The sequence below is a fragment of the Trichechus manatus genome, unplaced genomic scaffold, assembly GCF_000243295.1.
Source record: "Trichechus manatus latirostris isolate Lorelei unplaced genomic scaffold, TriManLat1.0 scaffold00048, whole genome shotgun sequence".
Lineage (NCBI taxonomy): Eukaryota > Metazoa > Chordata > Mammalia > Sirenia > Trichechidae > Trichechus > Trichechus manatus.
The window spans coordinates 14623527-14649708 of record NW_004443984.1 but is presented as its reverse complement, the minus strand read 5'-3'; the positions used below and the strand labels follow the sequence as shown (position 1 = coordinate 14649708).

The window sequence follows — 26182 nt, the reverse complement described above, 5'->3', positions numbered from 1 at the left end:
TAGTATATTCAATATTCTTTGCCAACACCATAATTCAAAGGCATCAATTCTTCTTCGGTCTTCCTTATTGTCCAGCTTTTGCATACATATGAGGCAATTGAAAATACCATGACTTGGGTCAGGCGAACCTTAGACCTCAAAGTGATGCAATATGTCTTTTGATTTCTTGACTGCTGCTTCCATGGGTGTTGACTGTGGATCCAAGTAAAATGAAATCCTTGAGAACTTCAATCTTTTCTCCGTTTATCATGATGTTGCTTATTGGTCCAGTTGTGAGGATTTTTGTTTTCTTTATGTTGAGGTGTAATCCATCCTGAAGGCTGTGGTCTTTGATCTTCATCAGATTCAAGTCCTCGTCACTTTCAGCAAGCAAGGTTGTGTCATCTGTATATCACAGGTTAATCAGTCTTCCCCCAGTTCTGATGCCGAGTTCTTCTTCACGTAGCCCAGCTTCTCAGATTATTTACTAAGCATACAGATTGAATAAGCACGGTGAAAGGATACAATCCTGACCCACATCTTTCCTAATTTTAAACCACGCAGTATCCCCTTGTTCTGTTCGAACATCTGCCTCTTGGTCTATGTATAGGTTTCGCATGAGCACAGTTAAGTGTTCTGGAATTCCCATTCTTCAAACTGTTATCCATAATTTGTTATGATCTGAAAAGAGAGAGAGACTTCTATGTTGCTATGATGCTGAACAGGTTTCAGCGGAGCTTCCAGACTAAAACAGATTAGGAAGGCAGGCCTGGAATGCTACTTCCTAAAATCAACCAAAGAAAATCCTATGGATCACAACTGTCGGATCCCCATCATGGAGATTGTCCAGGACCAGACAGCATTTCATTTCGCTGTGCAGGGGGTTGCCATGGCAACTAATAACAACAGGGGTGCCAATAACAGTGGGCTATGCCCAGGTCCCTCCCCTTCTGTCTCCCTCAATCCATCTTTAAGAGACTTGGCTCCTCATTAGAACCAGAGGCCGGTCAGCCAATCAGACAGGCAACAAGTACTCACTGAGCACCTACTACGTGCCAGGCTCCCAGTGCCAGGCTCTGGAGATGCAACAATGATTAAGACCCTGAGCTGGCACTGGAGAGTCACAGTCATGGAGGGGTTGATTTATATACTGTCGATATCAAAGCAAGGTGATGAGCTTGTCAGTGTAGACACACTCAGGAGGGAGAGCCTCTGATCACGGGGCCAAGACCTGAAGATCTAGGAGGGGTCTGTCAAGCAGACAAGGGTGGGTGATGTCGAGGACTTCTTAGAAGACGGAACATCATAGGCTAGTGGTTCTCACCCAGCAGCAATTTGCCCTCCAGGGGACATGTGACAATGGCTGGAGACATTTGTGATTGTCATGACTGGAGAGCTGCTCCTGGCAGCTAGTTCATAGAGACCAGGGATGCCACTAAGCATCCTACAATGCACAGGACGGTTCCCACACAAAGAATTATTCAGCCCCAAGCAATTTGCAATCAGCTGCTAACCTAAAAGGCTGGCAGTTCAAACCCACCCAGCAGCTCCTTGGGAAAAAGGCCTGGAGAACTACTTCCGTAAAGATTACAGCCAAGAAAACCCTATGGAGCAGTTCTACTCTGTAACATACAGGGTCACTATTAATTGGAGGCTGACTTGAGAACAGCTAACAACAAATGTCAGTAGTGCCAAGACTGAGACACCCTGCCCTAGGCAGAGAGAAAAAGGAAGGAGACCATTGGTCCATTTGAAGAACCACAAGGAGCTTTGATGTAGCTGAAAGGAGGTGGAGGAGGTGGGGTTGGTGGAAGATGAGCCTGGAGAAAGAAGCCTGGTCCCTCCCTTCTTCTGTCCCTTCCTGCCCTCCTTCTTTTAATCAATATTTAGAGGGTGGTTTCTGTTCCCAGCAGTGGTGGGCTGGCGCTAGCTCAGACCAGCTCCTGAACTGATGGCATCTATCTCTTCCCAGCTCTGTGTCCAGTGACATCTCATTGGTAACTCAAAACTGCCCATGGTGGGAATATTTACACCATCAAAAAAAAAAAAAAAATGTTGCCAGTTGATTCTGACTCATGGCGATTCCATGTGTTACAGAGTAGAACTGCTCCATAGGATTTTCTTCACTGTAATTTTATGGCAGCAGATCACAGGCCTTTCTACTGTGGCACCCCTGGGTGGATTAGAACCACCAACCTTTAAATTAGTACCTCAGTTGCTGTCGAGTTGATTCTGACTCATAGCGACCCCATGTGTGTAGGTAGAACAGTGCTCCATAGGGTTTTCAAGGCTGTGACCCACCTTTCGACAGCAAATCACCAGGCCTTTCTTCCAAGGTGCCTCTGAGTCGGCTCTAACCACCAAACTTCCAGTTAGTAAAACCAAACCAAACCTGTTGCCATCAAGTCGATTCCAACTCATATCAACCCTACAGGACAGAGTAGAACTGCCCCATAGGGTTTCCAAGGATCGGCTGGTGGATTGGAACTGCTGACCTTTTGGTTAGCAGCCAAGCTCTTAACCACTGCCCATTTGTGCCACCCAGGGACTCTTATTTACACCACAGAAGTCAGCAAATGCTATAAACAAGTGGTTTTGGTTATATGGTTGTTTGTTTTTCACCTCCGAGAGCCAGTTGTAAACACGTACCAGCGCACCACTGGTTCGAGGCCCCTGGTAGGTACTAGAGATCCCTAATGAGCAAAACTAGGCCCAGTTGCTGCCCTTGTGGAGTTTACCGTCTAGTGGGAGACACAGACATTATTCAGGTCATTACACGACAGCTGATGCATTCCGGCTTTGAAAAGAGCTGTGCAGAAAAGCGACCCGAGTTAACAAGAGCACGTGTAAGCACGTGCGTGTGTGTTGGGGGTGTGGATGTGTGTCGGGGTGGGGAGAGGTGTGACCTACACTAAAAAAAAAACAAACAAACCAAACCCACTGCCATCGAGTCGATTCCGACTTATAATGACCCCATAGGACAGAGTAGAACTGCCCCATAGTGTTTCTAAGGAGCACCTGGTAGATTCGAACTGCCAACCTTTTGGTTAGCAGCCATAGCTCTTAACCACTACGCCACTGTGTGACCTATACTAGCTGGCCCTAAGTTCTGACTTCTAGCCTCCTAAACTGTGAGAAAATAACTTTATATTCCTTAAAGCCACCACTTGTACTTCTGTTATAGCAGCACTAGATAACTAAGACACCCACATAAGGAGCTTGGAAGAAGTCCCTGGGCAGATTCAAATTTTTTTTTGAAGTGCTCTGGTCCCTGAGGGGGATTGGGGTGGAAGGGGCAGAGCAAGATGAGGTGTTAGGAGAATATGGCAGTGTCCAGGTGAGAAATGGAGTCCCTGGGTGGCACTAACTAGGTTAAGTGTTTGGCTACAAAGCAAAAGGTTGACAGTTTGAGTCCACTCAGAGGCACTTTGGAAGAAAGGCCTGGTGATCTACTGCTGAAAAATCAACCATTGAAAACCCCTATGGAGCGCAGCTCTACTCTGACACACATGGGGTTGCCATGACTCAGAGTCGACTCAACGGCAATCGGTTTGTTTGGTTTTGTTTTGTCTTTTTGAGCTAGGACAAGGGGCAGGTGAGGAAGACTTTGCAGAAGATGGAATCTGGCATTGCTTGGGATCTACAGTCGTCTTAAGGAATCTTGAAACCTTTGCCTGACCTCACCAAGCCGCTAGCCTAACTGCGGCCATTGGAGGTCTGAGTTCCCGGGGAGCAACAGGCAGGCTCGGCCTGGCACAGGGACACACCTGGCATGCTTCTCAGCACCACCCCCAACCTGGGATCACAGAACATCATTCATGACTAAAGCCTTCCCACCGGCTCCAGGGAACAGTGCATCTAATTACTCCATCTGGCAGCAGATGCAGGGGGCAGGCAGCCTCTGTGGCACTGAGGACATCGGAAGGAGCCTCCAAAGTCCAGGGCGTGGGCTGCCCAGCCCGCCAGCGGGGTCAAGGCTCAAATTTTGAATTTTTTAATTAAAATGCTAGCACTGTAAGTCCTTCCCACCGCTGTCACCAAGGGTGTCTGCCAGTGGCCCGCAGGGGCCAGGGTGAAGAATGCCACCTATCTGGACTGGGGGACCAGGACTGAGGGCTACTCTCTCCCTCTCCAAGCAGGGGAGGGAGTAGGAAGAACTTCCTGGACAGGGTGCTTCACCTCTAAACCTCTGCTTTTTCTAACAAGCTCCCTGGAAGTTGATGCCGCTGGTCCAAAGATCGTTCCACGTAGCAAAGCTGTAACCAAAACAAAAACCAAACTCGCCGTTAAGTCAATTCCAACTCATAGCGACGCTATAGGACAGAGTAGAACTGCCCCATTGGGTTTCCAAGGAGCAGCTGGTGGATTGGAACTGCTGACCTTTTGGTTAACAGCCAAGCTCTTAACCACTGTACCACCAGGGCTCCAGCAAAGCTCTGTACTATCTAAAGTGAGTAAAGGATAGAAAGTGAGTAAAGCTTCTTCCCCAAGACAGAAGATGCAGAAAATCACCTGAGGGAACCTTGTAGCCCTAAGACTCTGAATCCCACCAGGTGAGAGGCCCATGTTACTCCATTTGTGATACTATTTAAGTAGAAGTGCCAGGGGTGTTCCAAACTCCTCAGGGACAGACACTTTGCCTTGCCCCTTAATGGATCCTTGACCCAGGCATATAAGCCCAAGCCTGTTTGACCCCTTCTAGTCGCAAACTTCAAGCCCAGGGTAAGTGGAGGAGGGAATATTTTAGGGCAGAGGTGGTGGAAGAGAGTATGTAGCAAAAGCTTGCACCAGACACCAGTGAAGGTGCTCTGGGCCTTTCTGTCCATCAGTTCCGGCCATCATCCACCTCTGTCGTCTCAGCCCAGAGCTCACCTTCCTCCCCCAAAGCCCACCACCCGCTGTTGCACCCTTCCACTCCAGGAGTCCTAGCACAGACCCTGGTAGCTTAATGGGACTTAAGCATGAGTGTCCTTGATCGTAGAATTAGTATGCAGGCACCTTGGTGTTTGGTAGATCATTCCAAAAGACAAACAGACAAACAGAGCCCCAAGTTAAGAAGTGCGGACATCCTTGTTCCCACATCAGCCCTGTCTTTCCCCATCGCCCTATGAAGTCTGTGCCTTGGCTGTTTGGCCTGTCTCTCTGTGTGCGTATCTCTCACTTTGACTCATAGCAGGGCCCTAGTTTCCTAGCTCAGCACAGCTGGTAGCAATTTCCCCGCTCACCGTCAGACCTCCTGTCAGTTTCAGGAATCCTTCCCAATGCTCTCCTGTAGCAAAGTGTGAGCACCCAAGTGTGAGGACAAAGGCTGCTTGTATAGTCCTTCTATGCTGGGAGACAGGAAATATGGAGTTGAGGCCCAGCTCTTACTCTCACTTGCTGGAAACATCAGTTCACCTCTCCGAGCCGCCATTTCTCACCTGTGAAATGTGCTCTTCCTTTGCCCTTTTATCCCTGGGGGAGGGCAAGAAAAACTGAGGCCTCCCATGGGAATATCCAAGTGACTAATCATCTCATGTTTGTTGGGTACAAACATGAGTAGAGTAAGAAGGGACTAAGCTGGGGAGCCCTAGTGGCACAGTGGTGAAGAACTCTGCTGCTAACCAAAAAGTCGGCAGTTTGAATCCACCAGGTACTCTTGACAAACCCTATGGGGCAGTTCTACTCTGTCCTATAGGGTGGCTGAGTTGGAATCAACTTGACAGCAATTTTTTTTTTTTTTTTTTTAAAGCTGGGGAGAAAGTAGAAGGAAAAGGTATTGTCCATCTCTTTCTTATAACCTGATAACCTGGACCGGAGTCCCTGGGTTATACAGTTAACGTACTCGGCTGGTTAGAGGTCCAAGTCCATCTAGAGGTGCTTCAGAAGAAAGGCCTGGTGATCTGCTTCTGAAAAATCAGCCATTTAAAACCCTGTGGAGCACAGCTATACTCTGGCACACATGAGGTCACCATGAGTTGGAATAGACCCAGTGGCAATTGGTTTTTAACAGACAAATAGACTGGGCCACTGATCTAAGGGGTCACTTTGTGGCCCAGGAGATGGACAGATCCATGCACCAGTCATATCCGCAGAATATGAAGAGTGCTAGGGGGACGGTGCCCACAGAAAGAGGGACTTCCACTCCAGGCAGTATGAAGGATTACATACTCTGAAGGTCCTCCCTCTTCAAAACAACTAAATCTGAACTAAAGCATACTTCTTAATGTATTACTGAACTCACAAAAAGTAAGAGAAAGCCCCAAAACAAAAAGCTGAGAACCAAAACCAGAACAGCAGCAGTGAGTGATAAACAAATGCAAGACTCAGGGGTTGGCCTGGGGACAGATGCTGCTACTAGGACTTAGCAAGAGGTTAAACCCCGAGTTGTGGCAAAGTGGAGGAATGGGACCGGAAACTCATATTCAACAGGGTCCTCACTAAGGAGAATGAAGTGGTCTCCGGTCTCAGGTCTCATGCCCATTCCCCATCTCTTCCTCCAATCTCAGCAGAAGCATATGTAAATCCAGTCTGGAGCAAAACATCTGCTATTTAGACCGTAAACATTCCCATAAATTAAGATCAAATATGAGTTCACCATAAGTGAGAGGCAGCAGAAACAAACAGCAAACTGAGACCCTCCAAGTTCTTTTCAGAGATAGTAATTATCAGACACCAAATATAGAATAATATGTATGAAATTTAAGATGAAATCATAGACATGAGCAAACAAGAGACTATCCATAAAGGCCACGCAAACTTGAACCAAACAGAACTTTTAGAAATTTAAGAAAAAAATTTTCTGATGACATTTAAAAAAACAAAGGATGAGTTAAACAGCATACTAAATAGCTAAAGAGAGATCTAACAAACCGGTAATGGATCTAAAGAAGTTTTCCAGAACAAAATGCAGAGAGATAAGGAGATGAAAAATATGAAGGAGAAATTAGACCTGCCCCGTCCAATACAATAGCCACTAACCACTAAAAAAAAACCCATTGCCGTCAAGTTGATTCCGACTCCTAGCGACCCAATAAGGCAGTAGAACTGCCCCATAGGGTTTCCAAGGAGTGGCTGGTGAATTGGAACTGCTGACTTTTTAGTTAACAGCCGAGCTCTTAGCCACTTCACCACCAGGGCTCCCACTAGACACTAGTGAATATTTAAACTTATATTTGAATTCATCAAAATTAAATAAAATTAAAAATTTAGTTCCTTGGTTGCACTAGCCACATTTGAAGTAGTCATAGTCACATGTGGCTAGTGGCTATCATACTGGACAATGCAGATTATACAACATTCCCATCATTACAGAAAGTTCTGTTGGACAGCACTAGGTTAGAAGATAGGGAAGAAAGAATGAGAAAGTCTGATTTATGTCTGATTGGAATCCCAGAAGGAGAGAACAGAGAGAATGAAGAAGAGGTAATATTATAAGAGATAATGGTTTAGAATCTTCCAAAACTGAATCTGCAGATTCAGGATGCACAATGTATATCAATCAGAATAAATAAAAAGAAATCCACATCTAGCCACATCCTAGTGAAACTGCAGAACACCAAAGACAAAGAGAAGATCTTAAAAGTAACTGATAAAAGAACACCAGTTAGACCGGCAGCTGACTTCCCATCAAAAAGGAAGGCAGAAGATAGTGGAGCAATGTCTCCAAAGTGCTAAAAGAAGATAACAGTACTCAGCAAAACTCTTTTTGAAGAATAAGAACAAAATAGAGGTATTTTTCAGATAAAGAAATCTTGAAAAAACTTACCACCAAAAATTTTTAATTAAAGGAGATTTTAACTGATGTTCTCAGGAAGAAGGAAAATTATCTAAGCAGAACAATCTGGGATACTAGAAGAAATGATGAACAAATACTTTGTAAACATATAGGTAAATTATTTTAAGCAAACATCAGTATAAAATAATGATGACAATGTTTAAATGGTGAGGTGAAAGAAAAGGGCAGAATTAAAATACTGAACAATGGCAGCATGTAAGTCAGGAAGAGTGATCAGAATTAATATGTTTTAAAAGAGGGCATTAAGATATTGATCAAGCCTAAGTTTTATTACACCAAATATGCATAGTAATTTTTGAAGGGTAACCAAACCATCAAAGCAGTAGTTCTAGAACTTCAGCATTTATCAGAATCACCCAGAGACCTTTTTTTTTTTTTTTACTGTTGTGCTTTAAGTGAAAGTTTACAATTCAAGTTAGTCTCTCATACAAAAATTTATACATACATTGTTATGTGACCCTAGTTGCTCTCCCTATAGTGTGACAGCACACTCTTCCTTTCCACCCCTGATTTCCCATGTCCGTTCAACCAGCTCCTGACCCTCTCTGCCTTCTCATCTCGCCTCCGGACAGGAGCTGCCCATTTAGTCTCATGTATCTACTTAAGCTAAGAAGCACGCTCTTCATGAGTATCATTTATGTCCCCTAGTCCGGTCTAATCTTTGTCTAAAGAGTTGGCCTTGGGAATCGTTTTACTTTTGGGCTAACAGAGAGTCTGGGGGCTGTGTCTTCCGAGGTCCCTCCAGTCTCAATCAAACCATTAAGTCTGGTCTTTTTGCTAGAATTTGAGTTATGCACCCCACTTTTCCCCTGCTCCATCAGGGACTCTCTGTTGTGTTCCCTGTCAGGGCGGTCATTGGTGGTTGCTGAGCACCATCTAGTTCTTCTGATGTCAGGCTGATGAAGTCTCTGGTTTATGTGGCCCTTTCTGTCTCTTGAGCTAATACTTTCCTTGTGTCTATGGTGTTCTTCATTCTCCTTTACTCCAGGTGGGTTGGGACCAATTGATGCATCTTAGATGGCCGCTCACTAGTTTTTAAGACCCCAGACATCACTCACCAAAGTGGGATGCAGAACATTTTCTTAATAAACTTTGTTATGCCAATTGACCTAGATGTCCCCTGAAAGCATGGGCCCGAGACCCCTGCCCCTGCTACTTTGGCAGAGACATTTTTAAAACACAGGATGCTGGGCCCCACTCCCAGAGTTTCTGTTCAGATCTGGGGTGGGACCTGAGATGCACAGAATGCGTTAAAAGCATAGAAATAAAGTGCTTAAATTCCAAACCAACAGGTGGGAGGCAAGAGGGGGGCAATGGAATTAGAAAACAAAACAAAGTCAGTCTTCCATCTAGATCAGCACTGTCCAAGAGAAATACATGCAAGCCACATATGTAATTTTAGAGTTTCTAGTAGCCACAATAAAGAAACAAGTGAAATTAATTTTAATAATATATTTTATTTAAGCCAATATATCAAAAATGTTATCATTTTGACATGTAATCAATGTAAAATTTTTGAAAATTATAAATTTTATATCATTTAAAATTATAAATCTTATACATAAATATACCCACTCCTCATTTATCAACATGATTAAGTTGCAAAGACCAAGTCGTTATACAAAAATCAGCATTATGCAAAAGTGGAATATGGCCACATCAAATCACAAAAGGAAGGATGACTACATCATTACATAACTGCCAAACCACTAAGAATCATGGCCCCATCAAATCACAAAAGGAAGGATGACTACATCATTACATAACTGCCAAGCCACTGAGAATCATGGCCCCGTTGACACATAACCTTAACCATCACAGCCAGCGTTACTCTCGCCTCATACCTTGGCGTTCATTACTGCCGGAAGTATGTCGTTAATGTGAAATATAGCTGGATAGTAGATTTTTTACTATTGTTGTAAATGCAAAGTGTCAGATGAGATAGTTGATAAAGTGAGGAGTAGCTGTATAAAAATTAATGAGATGTTTAACTTTTTTTTTTTCCCTTAACTAAGCATTCAAAACCCAGCGTGATTTTGCGCTTAGAGCATTCTCAGTGTGGACCAGCCGCTTTTCAAGTGCTCAGTGGCCACGTGGGGCTCCTAGCTACCGTATCGGACCGTGCAGGTCTAGACTGTAAGTGATATGAGCCTGCAGAGAACAGAGACCCCCACTTGGTAATTGTAGGCCACACACTGGGCTGAGCACTTTGAATTCATCATCTCCTGTAGTCCTCATGCCAGCCTGTGAGATTAGCCATTGTAACCATCCCCATTTTACAGATGGGAAAACAGGCTCAGAAAATTTAAAACTCTTAGCCAAGATCACATGGCTGGTAAACAACAGAGCAGAGCTTCAAACCTAAGTTTCTCATATCATAAAAACAACCTCTGAACCAGTAGGCCAGGGGTCAACAAACTTTTTCTGTAAAGGGCTAGATAGTAAATATTTCAGGCTTTGTGGGCCAGACGGTCTCTGGGAAATTACTCAGATCTGCCTTTGTGGTGGGAAAGCAGTGTCGTGTAGAAAGCAGTGTAGTGTGAAAGCAGCCTTAGCCAAACGTGTAAACAAGTGGACGTGGCTGTGTGCCAATAGAATTTTATTTGCAAAAACAAGCCAATAGCTGGATATGGCTGCGGGCTGTAGTTCACCAAGGCTAATACTGTAGGCTCAGTTTGGGAGAACTTTGGTTACTACATTCTGTGGTGTGTGTGTGTATAAGTGTGAAAGAGAGAATGTGCAAGTAAGTGTGTCTGTGAGTGTGTGTCTGTGAGTAGGTGAGTATATGAATGTCTGTGTGTGTACATGTGAGCATGTGAGGGTGTGTGTGTATGAACGTGTGTGTCTGTGTGTGTGTGTGTGGGTGTGTGGGTGTGTTGGCAATGTGTGGGAGAACACAGAACCTCTCATCCCAAAGTCCCCCCCTCGCTTCCTGGTGTTCAGAAGGATTCCAAGCGGCTGCCTCTGAGTGGCACCTCCTCAGATCCGCCGGGGAATGAGCCGCCCTGTGACTCCGCAGCCCCTCTGCTGAGCAGCCTGGCTATAAACATGAGTTATTCCCACTTTCAGGGCTGAAAAGGAGGGAAAATAAAAAGCCGGGATGGATGGGATCCCAGGCATAAACTCTGGCACTGAAGTGCCTGTATTTTGGAAATTGCCTTTAATTAATAGTTCATGAGCCAAAAGAGGGGTCCCAGCCCCCGCTCCTTCTGCAGTATCATCTCTCTGGAGATCAGTCATGGGGTGTGAGGTGAAGGAGGTGGGCTGGGGAATAGCTGTCTTTTGTCAGAAACCAAAATGTGTGGTTGTCGCTACGAACCAGCTTGGCCTGTGGCGTTCCTAGAGCCTGGGCCCCATAAATACCATGAATTGTAAGATGGCTTCCCTGCGTGGGCCTGAGGCCTCTTAGCTACACAATAGCCTGTACATGCTCACAAAACACACCGCACTCAGGAAAACACAGACACACACGTCCAAAGTTTGCTTTTTTCCTGGGTGTCTCTGTCCACTTATCTGTCGTTCCCTCTCCCCCCGCACTCTGTCTCCTTCTCTCTCTCCTCTTCCTACTTATCGTTCTGTCTCTGCTGTCTCTGTGTCACTGTATCTCCTGGTGTCGCAATGGTTAAGCCGTCAGCTGCTAACCAAAGGATTAGTGGTTCAAACCATGGGAAAAAGACCTGGCAATCTACTCACGTAAAGATTACAGTCTAGAAAACCCCACGGGGCAGTTCTACTCATCACATGGGGTCGCTATGAGTTGAAATCAACTCGATGGCATCTAACAACAACATTGTTCTCCTGAAGGCTTTCTCTTGGAGTCTGTCTTCCTTCCCTTCTCTCTAGCTCTCTCTCTGACTCCTGCTTCCCGTCTTCTTCTTTCTTCCCCCTTCTCATGCCCCTTTATCTCCGTTCCTTGGGGAGAAACAGTCAAGCACTACAAAGTCATATCCCACCTCCCGCCTCGACACCTGATCCAGGCCAGAGTCCAACTGAGACAATGAATTTCTTCCCAGCTGGGCTAGACAACAAGTGGGACTGGGCTTTCTCTCTGGGCAGGAGCAAGAACTCAAGACACATTTTACCCCCGGAGCGCAGTGCGACAGAGGCGGTGACAGCTGCATTCTGGGTGAGGCCAAAAAGTCCCCAAACCTCAGGGGAGTCCCTCTTATTCCCACTAATAGCCTTCCTTGGGTGCCCACTATGGGCCAGGACTTCACATGCAGGGTCTCACATCAACTTAAGAGGTAGCTATTATTGTTATATCCATTTTATAGATGAAGAAACTGAGGGTTTGAAAGGTAAAGATATTTGTCCAAATCCAACATCTGTTCAACTCCAAGGCCTGGCCCAAATGGACAACATGGGCCATGTGTTGGAATTTGAGGAAACCAGCCTTGGCCAGAAGTCATCTCTCATCGCCCCAGATGCATGGAACGAGGTGTCATGGATTGAATTGTGTCCCCCCAAAATATGTGTATTACTTTGGATAGGCCATGATTCCCCATATTGTGTGATTGTCCACCATTTTGTCATCTGATGTGATTTTCGTATGTGTTATAAATCCTATCACTATGATGTTAATAAGATGGATTAGTGGCAGTTATGTTGATGAGATCTACAAGATTAGATTGTATCTTAAGCCAATCTCTTTAGAGGTATAAAAGAGAGAAGTGAGCAGAAAGATAAGGGGACCTCATACCCCCAAGAAAGCAGCACCAGGAGCAGAGCGTGTCCTTTGGACCCAGAGTCCAAGTGCCTAAGAAGCTGCTCGACCAGGGGAAGGTTGATGACAAGGACTTTCCTCTAGAGCCTACAGAGAGAGAAAGCCTTCCCCTGGAGCTGACACCTTGAATTTGGCCTTGTAGCCTACTAGACTGTGAGAGAATAAACTTTTGTTTGTTAAAGCCATCCACTTGTGGTATTTCTGTTATAGCAGCACTAGATGGCTAAGACACGGGGGTAGGACTTAGCTGCAGAAACAAGATAGAGGGAAGGTTGGGAAGGCTGAAGGCCTCTGGGTGGCTCTCAGCTCCCTCCAGCCCAGCAAGGATGCCCTGCTTGGGGGCAGGTGGTAAGCCCTGTGGACTGGGAATTCTGGGCCTGATCAGAAGGACCTCCCTGCAAGCCCCAAGGGTCCCTGGGCCTGGCCACCAGCAGAAGGGGCTCCTTGGTACAGATCTGTGCCCCTGAGTGGGGAGCACTCTCAGCCGGCAGAAGCAGGGTACCCAGGTGGTGCCACAGAGGCAGCTGCTGCTGGGTTTCCTACTCTGGGTACCATGGCAACAGGTGTGCTCAGCCAGCCACCTGCAGACTTCTGTGCCCACCTGCTATTTCCCAGGGGCAAAGAGGCCTTCCACCCACCCAAGAAGGGAAATGTCGTAATGTTGGCAGTGACTGCTCAAAGCCTCCCCCTCCTGGGGTAGAGCGCCCCCTCAGTGACACCCACTGTTCCTGAGCCCCCACAGCACCCAGGGGAGGAGGCAGGCAGCAGAGAGCAGTGTTATGCCAGCTTTAGAGGTGGAAACTGAGGCATGAGATGTCATCCACGCCTACTCACAGTTGAGCTACTCTGCCTGGCGCCATGCTGTACCAGGGTGGCATCTTCTAGGCAAGGTGGCCGTGGGCTCCGAAGGGCCTTCAGCTGGAAGGTTAGAGGCCCCAGGCATTTGGAAGAAAGGTTCTGTGGTGCTGGGGCGATGGGTGAGTGTGTGGGCATCAGGCTGGTGCAGCCACTTTCGGGTCATGCAAGGAGCTTAAAAGGGGGGGAGGGAAGGAGGCTTTATAACTTGAAAAAGTAGTATCTCTAGATTTGTTTTTCCAATTTCAAAAATAATAGTCAATGCAAAAAGTTGGGAAACAGAAAAGTATGCACACATTCACACGCTCTCATACTCACACACATTCTCACACACCCACACTCTTACACGCTCCCTCATACACACTCCATTCACATATGCACACACTGACAATTACCCACTATCCCTTTCCAGAGATAAAGACTTAACATTTATCCACCAAAAAAAAAAAAGAAAAAACCCTTTGCCAGTAAGTCAATTCCAACTCGTAGAGACCCTATAAGACAGAGAGTAGAACTGCTCCATAGGGTTTCCAAGGAGCGGCTAGAGGATTCGAACTCCCGACCTTTTGGTTAGCAGCCAAGTTCTTAACCACTGTGCAACCAGGGATCCTTTATCTTGTATTGTATACATATAATTATATATTAGCGTTATATGTAATTCTGTATATTATATTTTATATATGAATACATATATATCATTATCTTATATTTTAAAAATATTTTTTAAATAAAAATTATATATATTATATATGTATGTGTGTATATATTCATATATACATATATATATATATATATATATGTTGTTGTGGGGTGCCATTATGTCAGTTCCGACTCATAGTAACCCTATATGACAGAGTAGAACTGCCCCATAGGGTTTTCTAGGCTGTAGTCTTTACAGGAGCAGATCACCAGGTCTTTCTCCTGCATAGCCACTGGATGGATTCGAACTGCCAGCCTTTTGGTTAGCAGCCAAGTGCTTAACTGTTGCACCACCAGGGCTCCTTTTTGGTATAAAACCAAAAAACCAAACCCATTGCCATCAAGTCGATTCGGACTCATAGCGACCCTATAGGACAGAGTAGAACTGTCCCATAGGGTTTCCAAGGAGCTGCTGGTGGCTTTGAACTGCCAACTTAACCACTGCTGTAGCTCTTAACCACTGGGCACCAGGGCTTCATCTGTATACATAGATATATAAATTTAAAAAAAAAAAAAACAGATTACATTGTACCTGCTGTTTTATATTCTCCCTTTTGCCCTGGCAATAGATAGTGAACATTTTCCCATCTCTTGCAACAGATGTTTTATTAACTTCATATATTCCAACATATGAACGGACTCTTATTCATCCTAATAAACTCCCACAAATAACCATTTATGATGCTTCCTATGTTTTAATTTTTTCCAATTTTTAATTATAAAAATTAAACATGTTTGTTAAAGAACTTTGATAATACACAAAGGTATATAGCAAGAAGAAAATGACCTTACTCTTCTCAGCACCCAAACTCAGTAACGAACATTCGTATGTACTTCACATCTGTAGCTTTAACTATGTCCCCTATTTGTATTGATGGCTAAATGGTTTTTATATGATCATTTTTACTGAAGATAATTCAAAAGCAGTTGCAGCAGTACATCTACAGGGAACTGCCAGAAATTCAAGCCGGATTCAGAAGAGGGCGTAGAACAAGGGATATCAGCGCTTATGTCAGAAGGATCTTGGCTGAAAGCAGAGAATACCAGAAAGATGTTTACCTGTGTTATATTGACTGTGCAAAAGCATTCGACTGTGTGGATCATGACAAATTATGGATAGCATTGTGAAGAATGGGAATTCCAGAACACTTAACTGTGCTCATGAGGAACATGTACATAGACCAAGAGGCAGTCATTCAAACAGAACAAGGGGACACTTCATGGTTTAAAATCAGGAAAGGTGTGCATCAGGGTTGTATCTTTTCACCACACTTATTCAATCTGTACGCTGAGCAAATAATCTGAGAAACTGGACTATATGAAGAAGAACGTGACATCAGGATTGGAGGATCATTGTTCTCTTGGAAAAGGAAATTTATCAGGATTGGAGGAAGACTCATTAACAACCTGCGATAGGCAGATAACACAACCTTGCTTGCTGAAAGTGAAGAGGACTTGAAGCACTTACTGGTGAAGCTCAAAGACTACAGCCTTCAGTATGGATTACACCTCAACATAAAGAAAACAAAAATCCTCACATCTGGACAAATAAGCAACATCATGATAAACAGAGAAAATATTGAAGTTGTCAAGGATTTCATTTTACTTGGATCCACAATCAAAGCCCAAGGAAGCAGCGGTCAAGAAATCAAACAACATATTGCATTAGGCAAATATGCTGCAAAAGACCTCTTTAAAGTGTTAAAAAACAAAAATGTTACTTTGAGGACTCAGGTTCACCTGACCCAAGGTATTTTTCAATTGCCTCGTATGCATACAAAAGCTAGACAGTGAATAAGGAAGACCGAAGAAGAACTGGTGTCTGAATTGTGGTGTTAGTGAAGAATATTGCATATACCATGGACTGCCAGAAGAACGAATAAATCTGTCTTGGAAGAAGTATAGGCAGAGTGCTCCTTAGAAGCAAGGATGGTGAGACTTTGTCTCAGGTACTTTGGACATGTCATCAGGAGGGACCAGTCCCTGGAGAAGGACATCATGCTTGGTAAAGTACAGGGTCAGCGAAAAAGAGGAAAACCCTCAACAAGATGGATTGACACAGTGGTTGCAACAATGGGCTCAAGCATAACAACAATTGTGAGGATGGTACAGGACAGGGCAGTATTTCATTCTGTTGTACATAGAGTTGCTATGACCTGGAACCAACTTAACGGCCCCTAACAGCAGTGGTTCTGGAAAATACAATGTCAGCAGGGTCATTTCTAATCAAGCTTATTTCTTAATATTTGTCATTTCTCACCATAGTGGGTTTTTTTTGTTTGTTTGTTTTTATTTAACCCTATTTTAGAGAAAGAGATTTTTACCCCTCTGGGTTTTGTTTGTCTGACACGTTTTTCAGGTTATTGGTGCCGCCAGCCATAGATGAAAGAATAAAACAAGACCCATTGCCATCAAGTCGATTCTGACTCATAGCAACCCTATGAAAGAATAGGGTTGGAAAATGTTGGTGGATAGACTTTTTTTTTTTTTCTGTCTGTGAGGTCCACTCCAGAAACAGGCTTCTGCGTGTGAAGGACTGGAGCTGGGCTCCATTTATCCTAAGAAAACCAATCACCCAGTTGCCCAAAGATGACTACCGCAGCCTTGCTTACAATAGTGAAAAACAGGGAACAACCCCCATGCCCATCAGGAGGAGGTGGGGGAAATAAATTTTGGAGCCTCTGTTGCCGTGTGCAGACAGGATAGATCTCTATTTACTGAGACCGAACGATGTCCTCCATATTGTAAGTGGAAAAAAGCATACTACAAAACGGAAGGCAGTGTGTCAGTGCGTGGGTCTGTGTGTGTTTGTGAGAGTGGGCGTGTGTGTATCTCAAAGAGTATTTAGCTAAATACTAACAGCTGCTGTCTCTGGGTTGTGTGGGATTTTGGATGATTTTCATATCCTGTTTTATTTTTATTCCTTTCTGGATTAAATCTTTTGCTTTTCTCCTTCCTTCCTTCCTTCCTCCCTCCTTCCTTCCCTCCTTCCTTCCCTCCTTCTGTCCTTCTTCCTTCCTTTCTTACTCCCGTCCTCCCTCCTTCCTCCTTCACCCCCTCCTCCTTCTTCCTTTGGAGGGGAATGGGTTATGTTTGTAATGGAGGGGCAGCAAAACAAAACAAAGTTATTTTGATTTTGGAAAGAAGTGTATGGGGAAGACTGTCTTCCTCCCCCACCCCTGGGGGTGCAACTGCCCAGCTCCTGCCCCTGCCCCTGCAACCCCCAACCTCCTCCTCCACCTGGGGTGGGGACTGCCGAGCCCCTGCCCCTATAGCCCTGAGTCCCCCAGCATGGCTGCGTGTGCTTGTGTGTTGCAGACTCTGACAGCCAGTGTAGCCCCACACGGCAGAGCCTCAGCCTGTCAGAGGGCGAGGAGCAGATGGACCGGCTGCAGCACGTGGAGCTCGTCAGGACCACGCCCATGTCCCACTGGAAGGCTGGCACCGTGCAGGCCTGGCTGGAGGTCGTCATGGCCATGCCCATGTATGTCAAGGCCTGCACAGAGAACGTGAAGAGCGGGAAGGTAGGACAGCCCTCTCCAAGAGCTTGACCAACCCAGGGGCTGGCCTGCTTCCCCACCAGCACACTCACTCCCACCCCAGGGTCAGGAGGAGGTCCCCGCTGACCTGGGTTCAGGCTCCAGTGCCCACATAGCCCTTCTGAGCCTCATCTTTAAAATGGGAATGACAGCGCTTTACCTGGCTGGAGGGAGGTGGGGTTCTACTAGAGTGCCCCTTTGGCCTGGACGATGATTCTGCCTCACCTCATGGGGCAGAGGCTCCAGGGTAGGCTGCAGAAATGCTCCAAGTGCTCTCTGGCCCTGGTGTATGGAAAGGTGGGCAGGGAGATGGGGACGGGCAGCCCCACATCAGAGGACACCTCTGGGGCTTGGTTCCCAGCCCGCAGCAGGTCCTGGGAGGTCTTAAGTGCCGAGAACAGTCCCTCCTGCCTCCCCAGCCCCCTCCTGGGTGCTCAGTGCCCCCCTCCTCGGAGAACAGGTGCTGCTGAGCCTGAGTGACGAGGACCTGGAGCTGGGCCTGGGCGTCTGCAGCTCCCTGCACCGGCGCAAGCTCCGCCTGGCCATCGAGGACTACCGAGACGCTGAGGCTGGCAGGAGGTGAGCCGCCGGGGGAAGGGAGAACAGCCGCCGAGACCCCCGGGGCACACAGAGTGGTCAAAGGGACACTATTGCCCGGGCCAGTGTGGAGGACATAGGGGTGCAGCTAAAATAGTCCCAAGATGCTGCTGGCCAAGGGGTTCAGGCATACCCCAACCCTAATCTGAACACGCCCCCCCCATAGGGAGGAAGTGAAGCCCAGCATGCCCTGTGACACTTCAGTGCAGAGCAGGGGAGCCACACACACCCCCAGAACGCCTCCATTTTGGCAGGCAGCCTAAGCAGCTATCTGTGAACTGGGCCAAAACGCTTACCCCACCTAAAAAAAAAAAAAAGCACTGCCATGGAGTGGATTCCGACTCACAGTGACCCTATAAGACAGAACTGAACTGCCCCATAGGGTTTCCAAGGCTGTAAATCTTTACAGAAGCAGACTGCCACATCTTTCTCCCTCAGATGCCCCATCTACCCCACCCTAAACCACAGGTCTTACCATTCCAGGGTGAGGAAAGACTGCACAAAGCAGAGAGGCAGGAAGGATAAATGGGCACGAAGGGCTTATAGAAACCACTCCATCAGAGGAGTAGGGGCAGGTGGGAGGGGCAGCACCAACCAGGAGGTCCCTCCCTGCAGGAGTGCCCCCCCTTCCCACTCCCGATGTGGCCACCCTACCCCGTGATCACACCCCCACCCCGGCCCCACCTCCTGCCTGCCTCTCTCCCCACCTGTGTGAGCCAGAACTTGTCTGGGGGCCCTCGTTCCCCCAGCAGCTCCAGGGAATGGGGAAGGAGCCCCGTTCCCCCAGTCCTCGGTGTGTAGAATGGGGAGGAACAAGCTTTGTAAATTGGACACTTTCTGTTTTGCATGATTATCTCCTTCACTGGTTTCCCCATCGTTTTTGTGCAGTTAATTAATCAAAGCTGGTGGTGTGTGCTGTTATTTGCAGAGCCAGCTTTGTGGATTAAAGAGAGCACAGGATGGGGTGGAACCCAGGCGGGTTTGGGAGCAGGAAAACCACATCAGTGTGTCCAGGAGAGGGGCCCTCGGTGGGACTCCAAGGTGGCAGAAATCACAAGACCAGACTGGTCAGAAACTTGGGTAGCAACTCTGAGCGAGCAAAGCAAGCAGGCCCCGGAGCCCTGTCAGCAAGTCAGAACCCTGCCCCATCCCAGAAGTCACGGGCGGTCCAAGGTAATGGTAGTGGTAGCCGTCGTTGTTTTTTAGTGAAAAGGCAACATGGAGTAGTGGAAAGGGGATTGACTTTGAAGTCAGATACTTTCTAGTGTGACGGCACACACGACTTCTCTGCACCTCACTTTCCCCATCTTTAAAACGGGGTTGAGAATGTCCATCTGGCATTGATGCTGTGATGGTTACATAAAATCATGCCCATAAGTGACAGGTGACGAGCTGGCAAGAGGTCCGTGGGTTTCACTGTCAGTATTTTATAGACAAGGAGAGTCAGCCCAGAGAGGACAGTGTCAAGCCCGAGGATGAGTGGTCTGTGCGAGGGGGGAGAAGTAGGGGGTGGGAACAGGGGAGCAGTTTGCACCCACTGCTGGGCTTCCCCTCTGGAGGGTCTCACAAGCATCTCACAGTTACCACCCACTTCCCAGCCAGTTCCTTCTCCGAATCCCCAAAAACCCTCACTACGCTCAGTCACCCAAGTACCCGCAACTCAGGACTGGCCCTGAGAGCCCCCAGGAACCACAATTCTACAGAGCCTCCAAGGGGGTGGGTTCAGATGAGCAGCCAGGTATGAGTGGGGTTTGAACAATTATGAGCACTTGGTGAAAATTCTAGAACATGTGTCCTGAGTTGGTACAACAGAATTTTCCACATCTTTAAGCTCTGTTTTCATTTGTACAGTTCATTTTTAAGTCCATCTCTTCCCTCTCACATTTTACTCTAAGCGGCAAGAAGAAAGCATGCAGCCCCTTCAAGATCTTGCTTAGAAATCTCCTCCCCATCTGTAAAATGAAGGGGGTTAAGTTAGGACAGTGGTTCTTAAACTTTCTGGGGTCCAAGGCCCCTTTAAAAATGTAAAACAAACAAACTTTTGCCACTTAGCCCCAGAAGAAATATACAAAACTTCACAACTTTGCATTTTGGGACCCTCTGACCCACCACCCATGGAACTTTTAGGGGTCTGGGACAAGAACCCCAGTGAGGTCATCTTCAAGGACATTTTCAACCATGACGTCCTGTGTGACCTTGTTCATGGCATTGCCCTCTCTGGGCTGACTCTCCTTGTCTATAAAATACTGACAGTGAAACCCACGGACCTCTTGCCAGCTCGTCACCTGTCACTTATGGACAGCATTTTATGTAGCCATCCCAGCATCCGTGCAGGATGGACGTTCTCATCCCCATTTTACAGATGGGGAAAGTGAAGTGCAGAGAAGCCAGTGCACAGTCACACTAGGAAGATTCTGACTTCAAAGTCAATCCCCTTTCCACTATCCCACGTTTCTTTTTTATTAAAAACAACAATGGTTATACTACTGTTACTCATGGACTGCTCAGTGCATCCCAGACTCCGTGCTGAGGGCTTGATATTCTTTGTCTGTTTTAGTCCTTACAACTCTGTGAGACAAGCATGATTGTCCTCATTTTACAGATGAGGAAACTGAGGCACCGAGGTATGAGATCGAAGAGCAAAGGGTAACAAAGCCAGAATAGCCTTGTATTTTCTGTGTTGAATCATGACCGCGATGTCTAAATTCTGTGCCCAGTCTCAGATTTGAAGACCTAATGAGGCCCAAGTTTGTGGGGGGAGGAGGGGGCAGTGACACGTTTTATAAAATGTCTGAACTGCTTTCTAAGCCGTGCCGTTTTATTCAACGCAGGCTCTTACCCACAGCCGGGGAAGGGTTGCCAAGCTGAGCCCCACGGGGACCACTTTAATGAAAAGAGGACTCTTCTGAAGGGCAGGACTCATGAATTGTTGGCACACAGATGGGTATTGCTGATTATAAACGAGCCCCTCTCAAGCAGGTGAAGCGAGGTGCCCCCTCTCCAGCCCTCCGCTTTGAGTCTTGTAGCCCCATTGATTTGCTGAGCAAACCCTTTCTTCAGGCAGGAGAGGAGGCCACCGTGGTCCCTGTTGGTCACAGGCCTGGCTCAGCAGCATCTGAGTGAGAGAGCCATGTGCTCCAGCTCCTGCCCAGATGAGAGCAGGGAGGGCTGGGGCCTGGCAGGGTCCCTCTGAGTGACAGGGCCGGGAGGGAGTCTGCCCTGGGACTTTTCATCCCAGGCGGGAGCTTGTCTCGGGCCAGAGGGCTCCAGTTTGGGGCAGTCACCAGGTGGACTGGAGCAAATGGTCACTCACCCAGCCCCCCTGTCATTCATGCGTCCGGCTCTAAAACAATGCTGAGCCGGGGGGACCTGGGCACTGGTGGATAAGCCACGCCCTGCCTCTGCCCTCCAGGAGCTGACAGTGTAGTGGGGCAGCTGGCCAGATGAGCAGCAGTTGTCCATAGAGGGACAAGTGCAGGGATGGGACTCACTGGGGCTGTGGGCACAGAGGAGGGCCCTGGCCCAGCACAGGGTCCTAGGAGGTTTCCAGGGAAAGTGACATCTCAGCAGTCTTGTAGGAATCAACCCAGCAGAGGGTGGGGTGGAGGCAAGGAGATGAGCAGACCCCAGCCCGTGGGGGGCCACCTAAGGTTCTGGGTGGCCAGAGAGGAGGCTGAGAGGAGGGGAAGGACAGCGAAGCCGGGAATCCATCCTTCCCCGCCTAGTCCTTCTTCCAGCAAGTGTTCTCCGGGGTCCACTGTGCATGGAGCACTATGTTGACCACTGAGGATTCAGCCGGGGACACAGCTCCTGTCCTGGTGGAGCTCACATGCTAGTGGAGTGGGGTTGGGTGGCGGGGGAAAGATAAACTAGTGGACAAATCAGTTAACTTTTAGAATTCAGTGTGTGACTAGTGCTTGGAAGGAAATAATTAGACACAGAGCAGCAGGCCAGGTTCAGATAGCGCAGTCAGTCAGAGCTTCTCCAGGAAGGAGATGTTTGCCTTGAGACCTGAGGAGGGAGAGGAGGGAGCCGCAGGAAGGGCTGAGAGGAAACAGGTCCAGGGAGAGGCCGGAAAGCACCTTCCACCGCCCAGGGTGGGGGCGTGGGGCACAGAGTGCAGTGCATTCTGGGAAATGTCCCCCGGAAGCTGGTGAGCCTGAGCCCCTGGGGAGGGGAGGTCAGTGAGGGCCAGGGCAGGGACCTGGTCGGCCACTCAGAGGACTTTGGATTTTATTCCCTCAAAGGGAAGCCACGGGTGGGTTGTATGCAGGGGAGTGACATGATCCAGCTGATGTTTTGAAAGGCTATCTGGGGATGGGGAGTGTGGATTTGTAAAGTTTGTGCAAGATGGTGGTGGCTTGGACCAGGGAAAGGAGAGAAGGGGACAAGGGGACAGAAACCCGGTATACTTTGGAGGCTGAACTGACCAGAGTGATTTATGGATTAGATGGGCAGAGGAGGGGGAGAGGCAGGGCAGGTGGGGTGGGGTGGGGAGGATTTCTGGCTTAGGACCTGGATGGATGGGATCAGGGATGGGGAACAGCTGGGAGACGGGTTGGGGCAATTCTTTGGAACCTGTTGAGTGTGAGGTGTCTCTGGTGGCCAAAAAGAGATGGCAAGTAGGGGTTCAGAGATAGGACAGTTGAATTTGGGAGTCATATTTACAGATGGAATTGTTAGCTGCAGTTGAGTTGGCCCCGACTCATGGCGAACCCATGCACAGTGGAACAAAACACTGCCCAGTCCTGAGCCATCCCCATGATTAGTTATGGATCATACCATTGTGATCCATAGGGTTTTCACTGGTGGATTTTCAGAAGTAGATCTCCAGGCCTTTCTTCCTAGTCCATCTTAATCTGGAAGCTCTGCTGAAACTGTTCAGCATCGCAGTAACATGCAAGCCTTCAATGACAGATGGGTGGTAGCTATGCATGGGATGCATTGGCCAGGAATTGAACCTGGGTCTCCCACATGGAAGGTGAGAATTCTACCACTGAACCAACCCTCCCTCAGATGCAATCTGGAGCCTGGGAAATGGATGCTTTCACCCAGAGATGGGAGAGCTTGGGCGGAGAAAGAGGGAAGGGGTCCCTAGGAAGAGATGTCCTTCATATGGCCAGCATCTACCCAGTACAGGGCTCTCAGTAGATTCTAAGTACATATGTGTGGATGGAAGGAGGAAAGGAAGGGCAATGAGGAGCCATCTAGGATCAGCAGTAGGAGGGCGCATGGTCCTCTCTGGCTGCTGTCTGAAGAAGGGGAGTGGAGAGGGCCAGCCCAGAGGCCGGGAGAGCCATTAGAAGGTGTATGGGGGGTAGAGATGGTGGTGCCTGGAGTGAGCCATGGACACTGGGAAGAAGGAGGCTAAGTCAGGTGGGGTCAAAAACCTCATCCAGGTCTGCGGGCTGGATGACCAGCAGGGCCACCCTCAGAGTCAGATGCAGGAAGGGAAGCCTCTTGCCATCCTCACAGTTTCTACTCCCCTTTCTCTCCCCTCAGGGCTGGGAAGTAGGTGAGGGGGTGTTCATCTGCCTGGGGAGGGGAGGAGAAGGAAGCTGGCCCCTGATCCCAGGAGCAGGGCGGTGCCACTTTGCAAGCTCACCCCACTTTCCCTTCCAGTTGATGATCCCTTCCTGGTCCCCAGGCTTCTACTTAGACCATGCTACACTTGAACCTGGCACTGCCTCCAGCCATTTTTCAAAAGTCTGCAGCAGGTGGGATTCGGCTGCCCTCATTCCTTCTGTGAGGCTGCCACCGTGTGGCGGTCAGGGGGAATGACAGCAGGGAGGACAGATCTCTCCTGCCACAGCCGCCAAGGGCTGCTGATGGGACTTTTTTTTCATACTTTTATCCATTTGAGAAGTATTCATTGTGCACTGTCTTAGTTATCCAGTGCTGCTATAACAGAAATACCACAAGTGGATGGCTTTAACAAAGAAATTTATTCTCTCACAGTTTAGGAGGCTATAAATCTGAACTCAGGGTGCCAGCTCCAGGGGAAATCTTTCTGTCTCTGTCGGCTCTGGGGGACGGTCCTTGTCATCTAGGAGCTTTTCACTTGGTACAGCAAGTCCAAAGGATGTGCCCTCCTGGCGCTGCTTTCTTGGTGGTGTGAGGTCCCCGTGTCTCTCTGCTTGCTTCTCTCTTTTATATATCAAAAGAGATTGACTCCAGATACAACCTGATCTTGTAGAGTGAGTCCTACCTCATTAACATAACTGCCTCTAATCCTGCCTCATTAACATCGTAGAGGCAGGATTTACAACACACAGGAAAAGCACATCAGATGACAAAATGGTGGACAATCGCACAATAGTGGGAATCATGGCCTAGCCAAGTTGACACACCAATGTTGGGGGGACACCATTGAGTCCATAACATGCACCTACTGTGTGTGTGGCACAGGGACAAGTTCTGAATGGGATACAGAGAAGTCTGAGACACAGCAGTGAGGTGGGAAGACAGAGGACTTGGAATGAGCAACACGTGGGTTTTAATTCTGACTCCCAAACATGCCCACCCTGTGACCCTGGGCACTCTCAGCGTCTTCGTTTGCTGCATGAGGAGGGCAACCACACCTTCCCCATGCAGGGCCTCCAGCACACCACACACCGCAGTGAACACTGCATAATGGCCACTGTGTCACTTCAAATAAAAAACAAAACAGTTGCAGTGGAGTCGGTTCTGGCTCATGGCGACCCCATGTGTGTCAGAGTAGAACTGTGCTCCATAAGGTTTCTAATGAGTGATTTTTTTAGAAGCAGATCGCCAGGTCTTTCTCCTGAGGAGCCTCTGGGTGGACTTGAACCTACAACCTTTCAGTTAGCAGCTGAGTGTGTTAACCGTTGCACCACCTGGGACTCCAAATAGGAGGACAGAAGAGCAGCAGCAGGGGGTGGGGTGAGCCAGCCGAGAAGGGAGGCGCCAGCAACAGGAGCCGGTCTGGGGCTTTGTGGGCTTCAGGGGTTCCGCAGAGACCCCCATGAGAGCAATGGTGGGCTGAGGCGGGTCCCCAGAGATGCTGCTTCCGGCCACACATGTTCCTTCTGCTCTCTGTCACTGTCCATGGAGTCTCTCTTGGTGTATCTGAATGTGTCTCATTCTCTTTCCTGTTATCTGTCTGTTTGTCTCTCTGTTGATCCCTTTCTATTCTTCTGTCCCCTGCTTTGTCTTTGCCTCTCCCTGTCTCGGTCTCTCCCTTCTCCATCTTGCTCTCTCCCCATCTCTGCTCTGCCTCTTTCTTCTTCCTCTCCCTCTCTCCACTCCATCCCTATTCTCACTTGTCTATGTCTTTCTCTGTCTCCCTGTTTGTCTTTGTCGTCACTCTCTCTGTCTCTGCCCATCTCTGCCCCATTCTGCCTGTCCCTCTTTCTGCCAACTTGCCCCATCCGTCCCTTTCTCTCGCTGTGTCTCCCCTCCCAGCCTGTCCAGAGCTGCTGACCTGGACCATCACTGGGTGGCCAAGGCCTGGCTGAATGACATCGGCCTGTCCCAGTACTCTCAGGCCTTCCAGAACCACCTGGTGGACGGGCGGATGCTGAACTCCCTGATGAAGCGGGACCTGGAAAAGCACCTGAACGTGTCGAAAAAGTTCCACCAGGTCAGCATCCTGCTGGGGATCGAGCTGCTGTACCAAGTGAACTTCAGCAGGGAGGTGAGGACCAGGATGCAGCAGGGAGGTGTGTGTGTGGCACCTTCCACAGCCACCCTTCCGCCTCTGGCATCCACTGTCTATGCATTCATCCATATGTACATCTGTCCATCCACCCTCTGTCCATCCATCTACCCATGTATCCACACATCCACCCACCCACCAACCCACCCATCCATCCACCCAGCCACCCACCCACCCATCCATCCATCCATCCTTTCATCCGTCCACCCATCCATCCATCCATCCATATGTCCACTCATCCACCCATCCAGCCATCCCTCCATCTATCCATCCATCCATCTGTCTGTCTGTCCATCCATCCTTCTCTCTCTCTCTCTTCTTCCAATAATCACTTA

General features: G+C 48.1%; 1 protein-coding gene across 1 annotated transcript in view; it reads left to right on the top strand.

Annotated features, from left to right (window-relative positions):
* KAZN (kazrin, periplakin interacting protein) overlaps window positions 1-26182 on the top strand; it is a 576871-nt gene that overhangs the window by 533531 nt on the left and 17158 nt on the right. The window contains exons 9-11 of the mRNA XM_004377229.2: window positions 17352-17557; window positions 18033-18151; window positions 25595-25826. Coding sequence (XP_004377286.1) covers window positions 17352-17557; window positions 18033-18151; window positions 25595-25826 — 557 coding nt within the window. The remainder of the gene's footprint in view (window positions 1-17351; window positions 17558-18032; window positions 18152-25594; window positions 25827-26182) is intronic.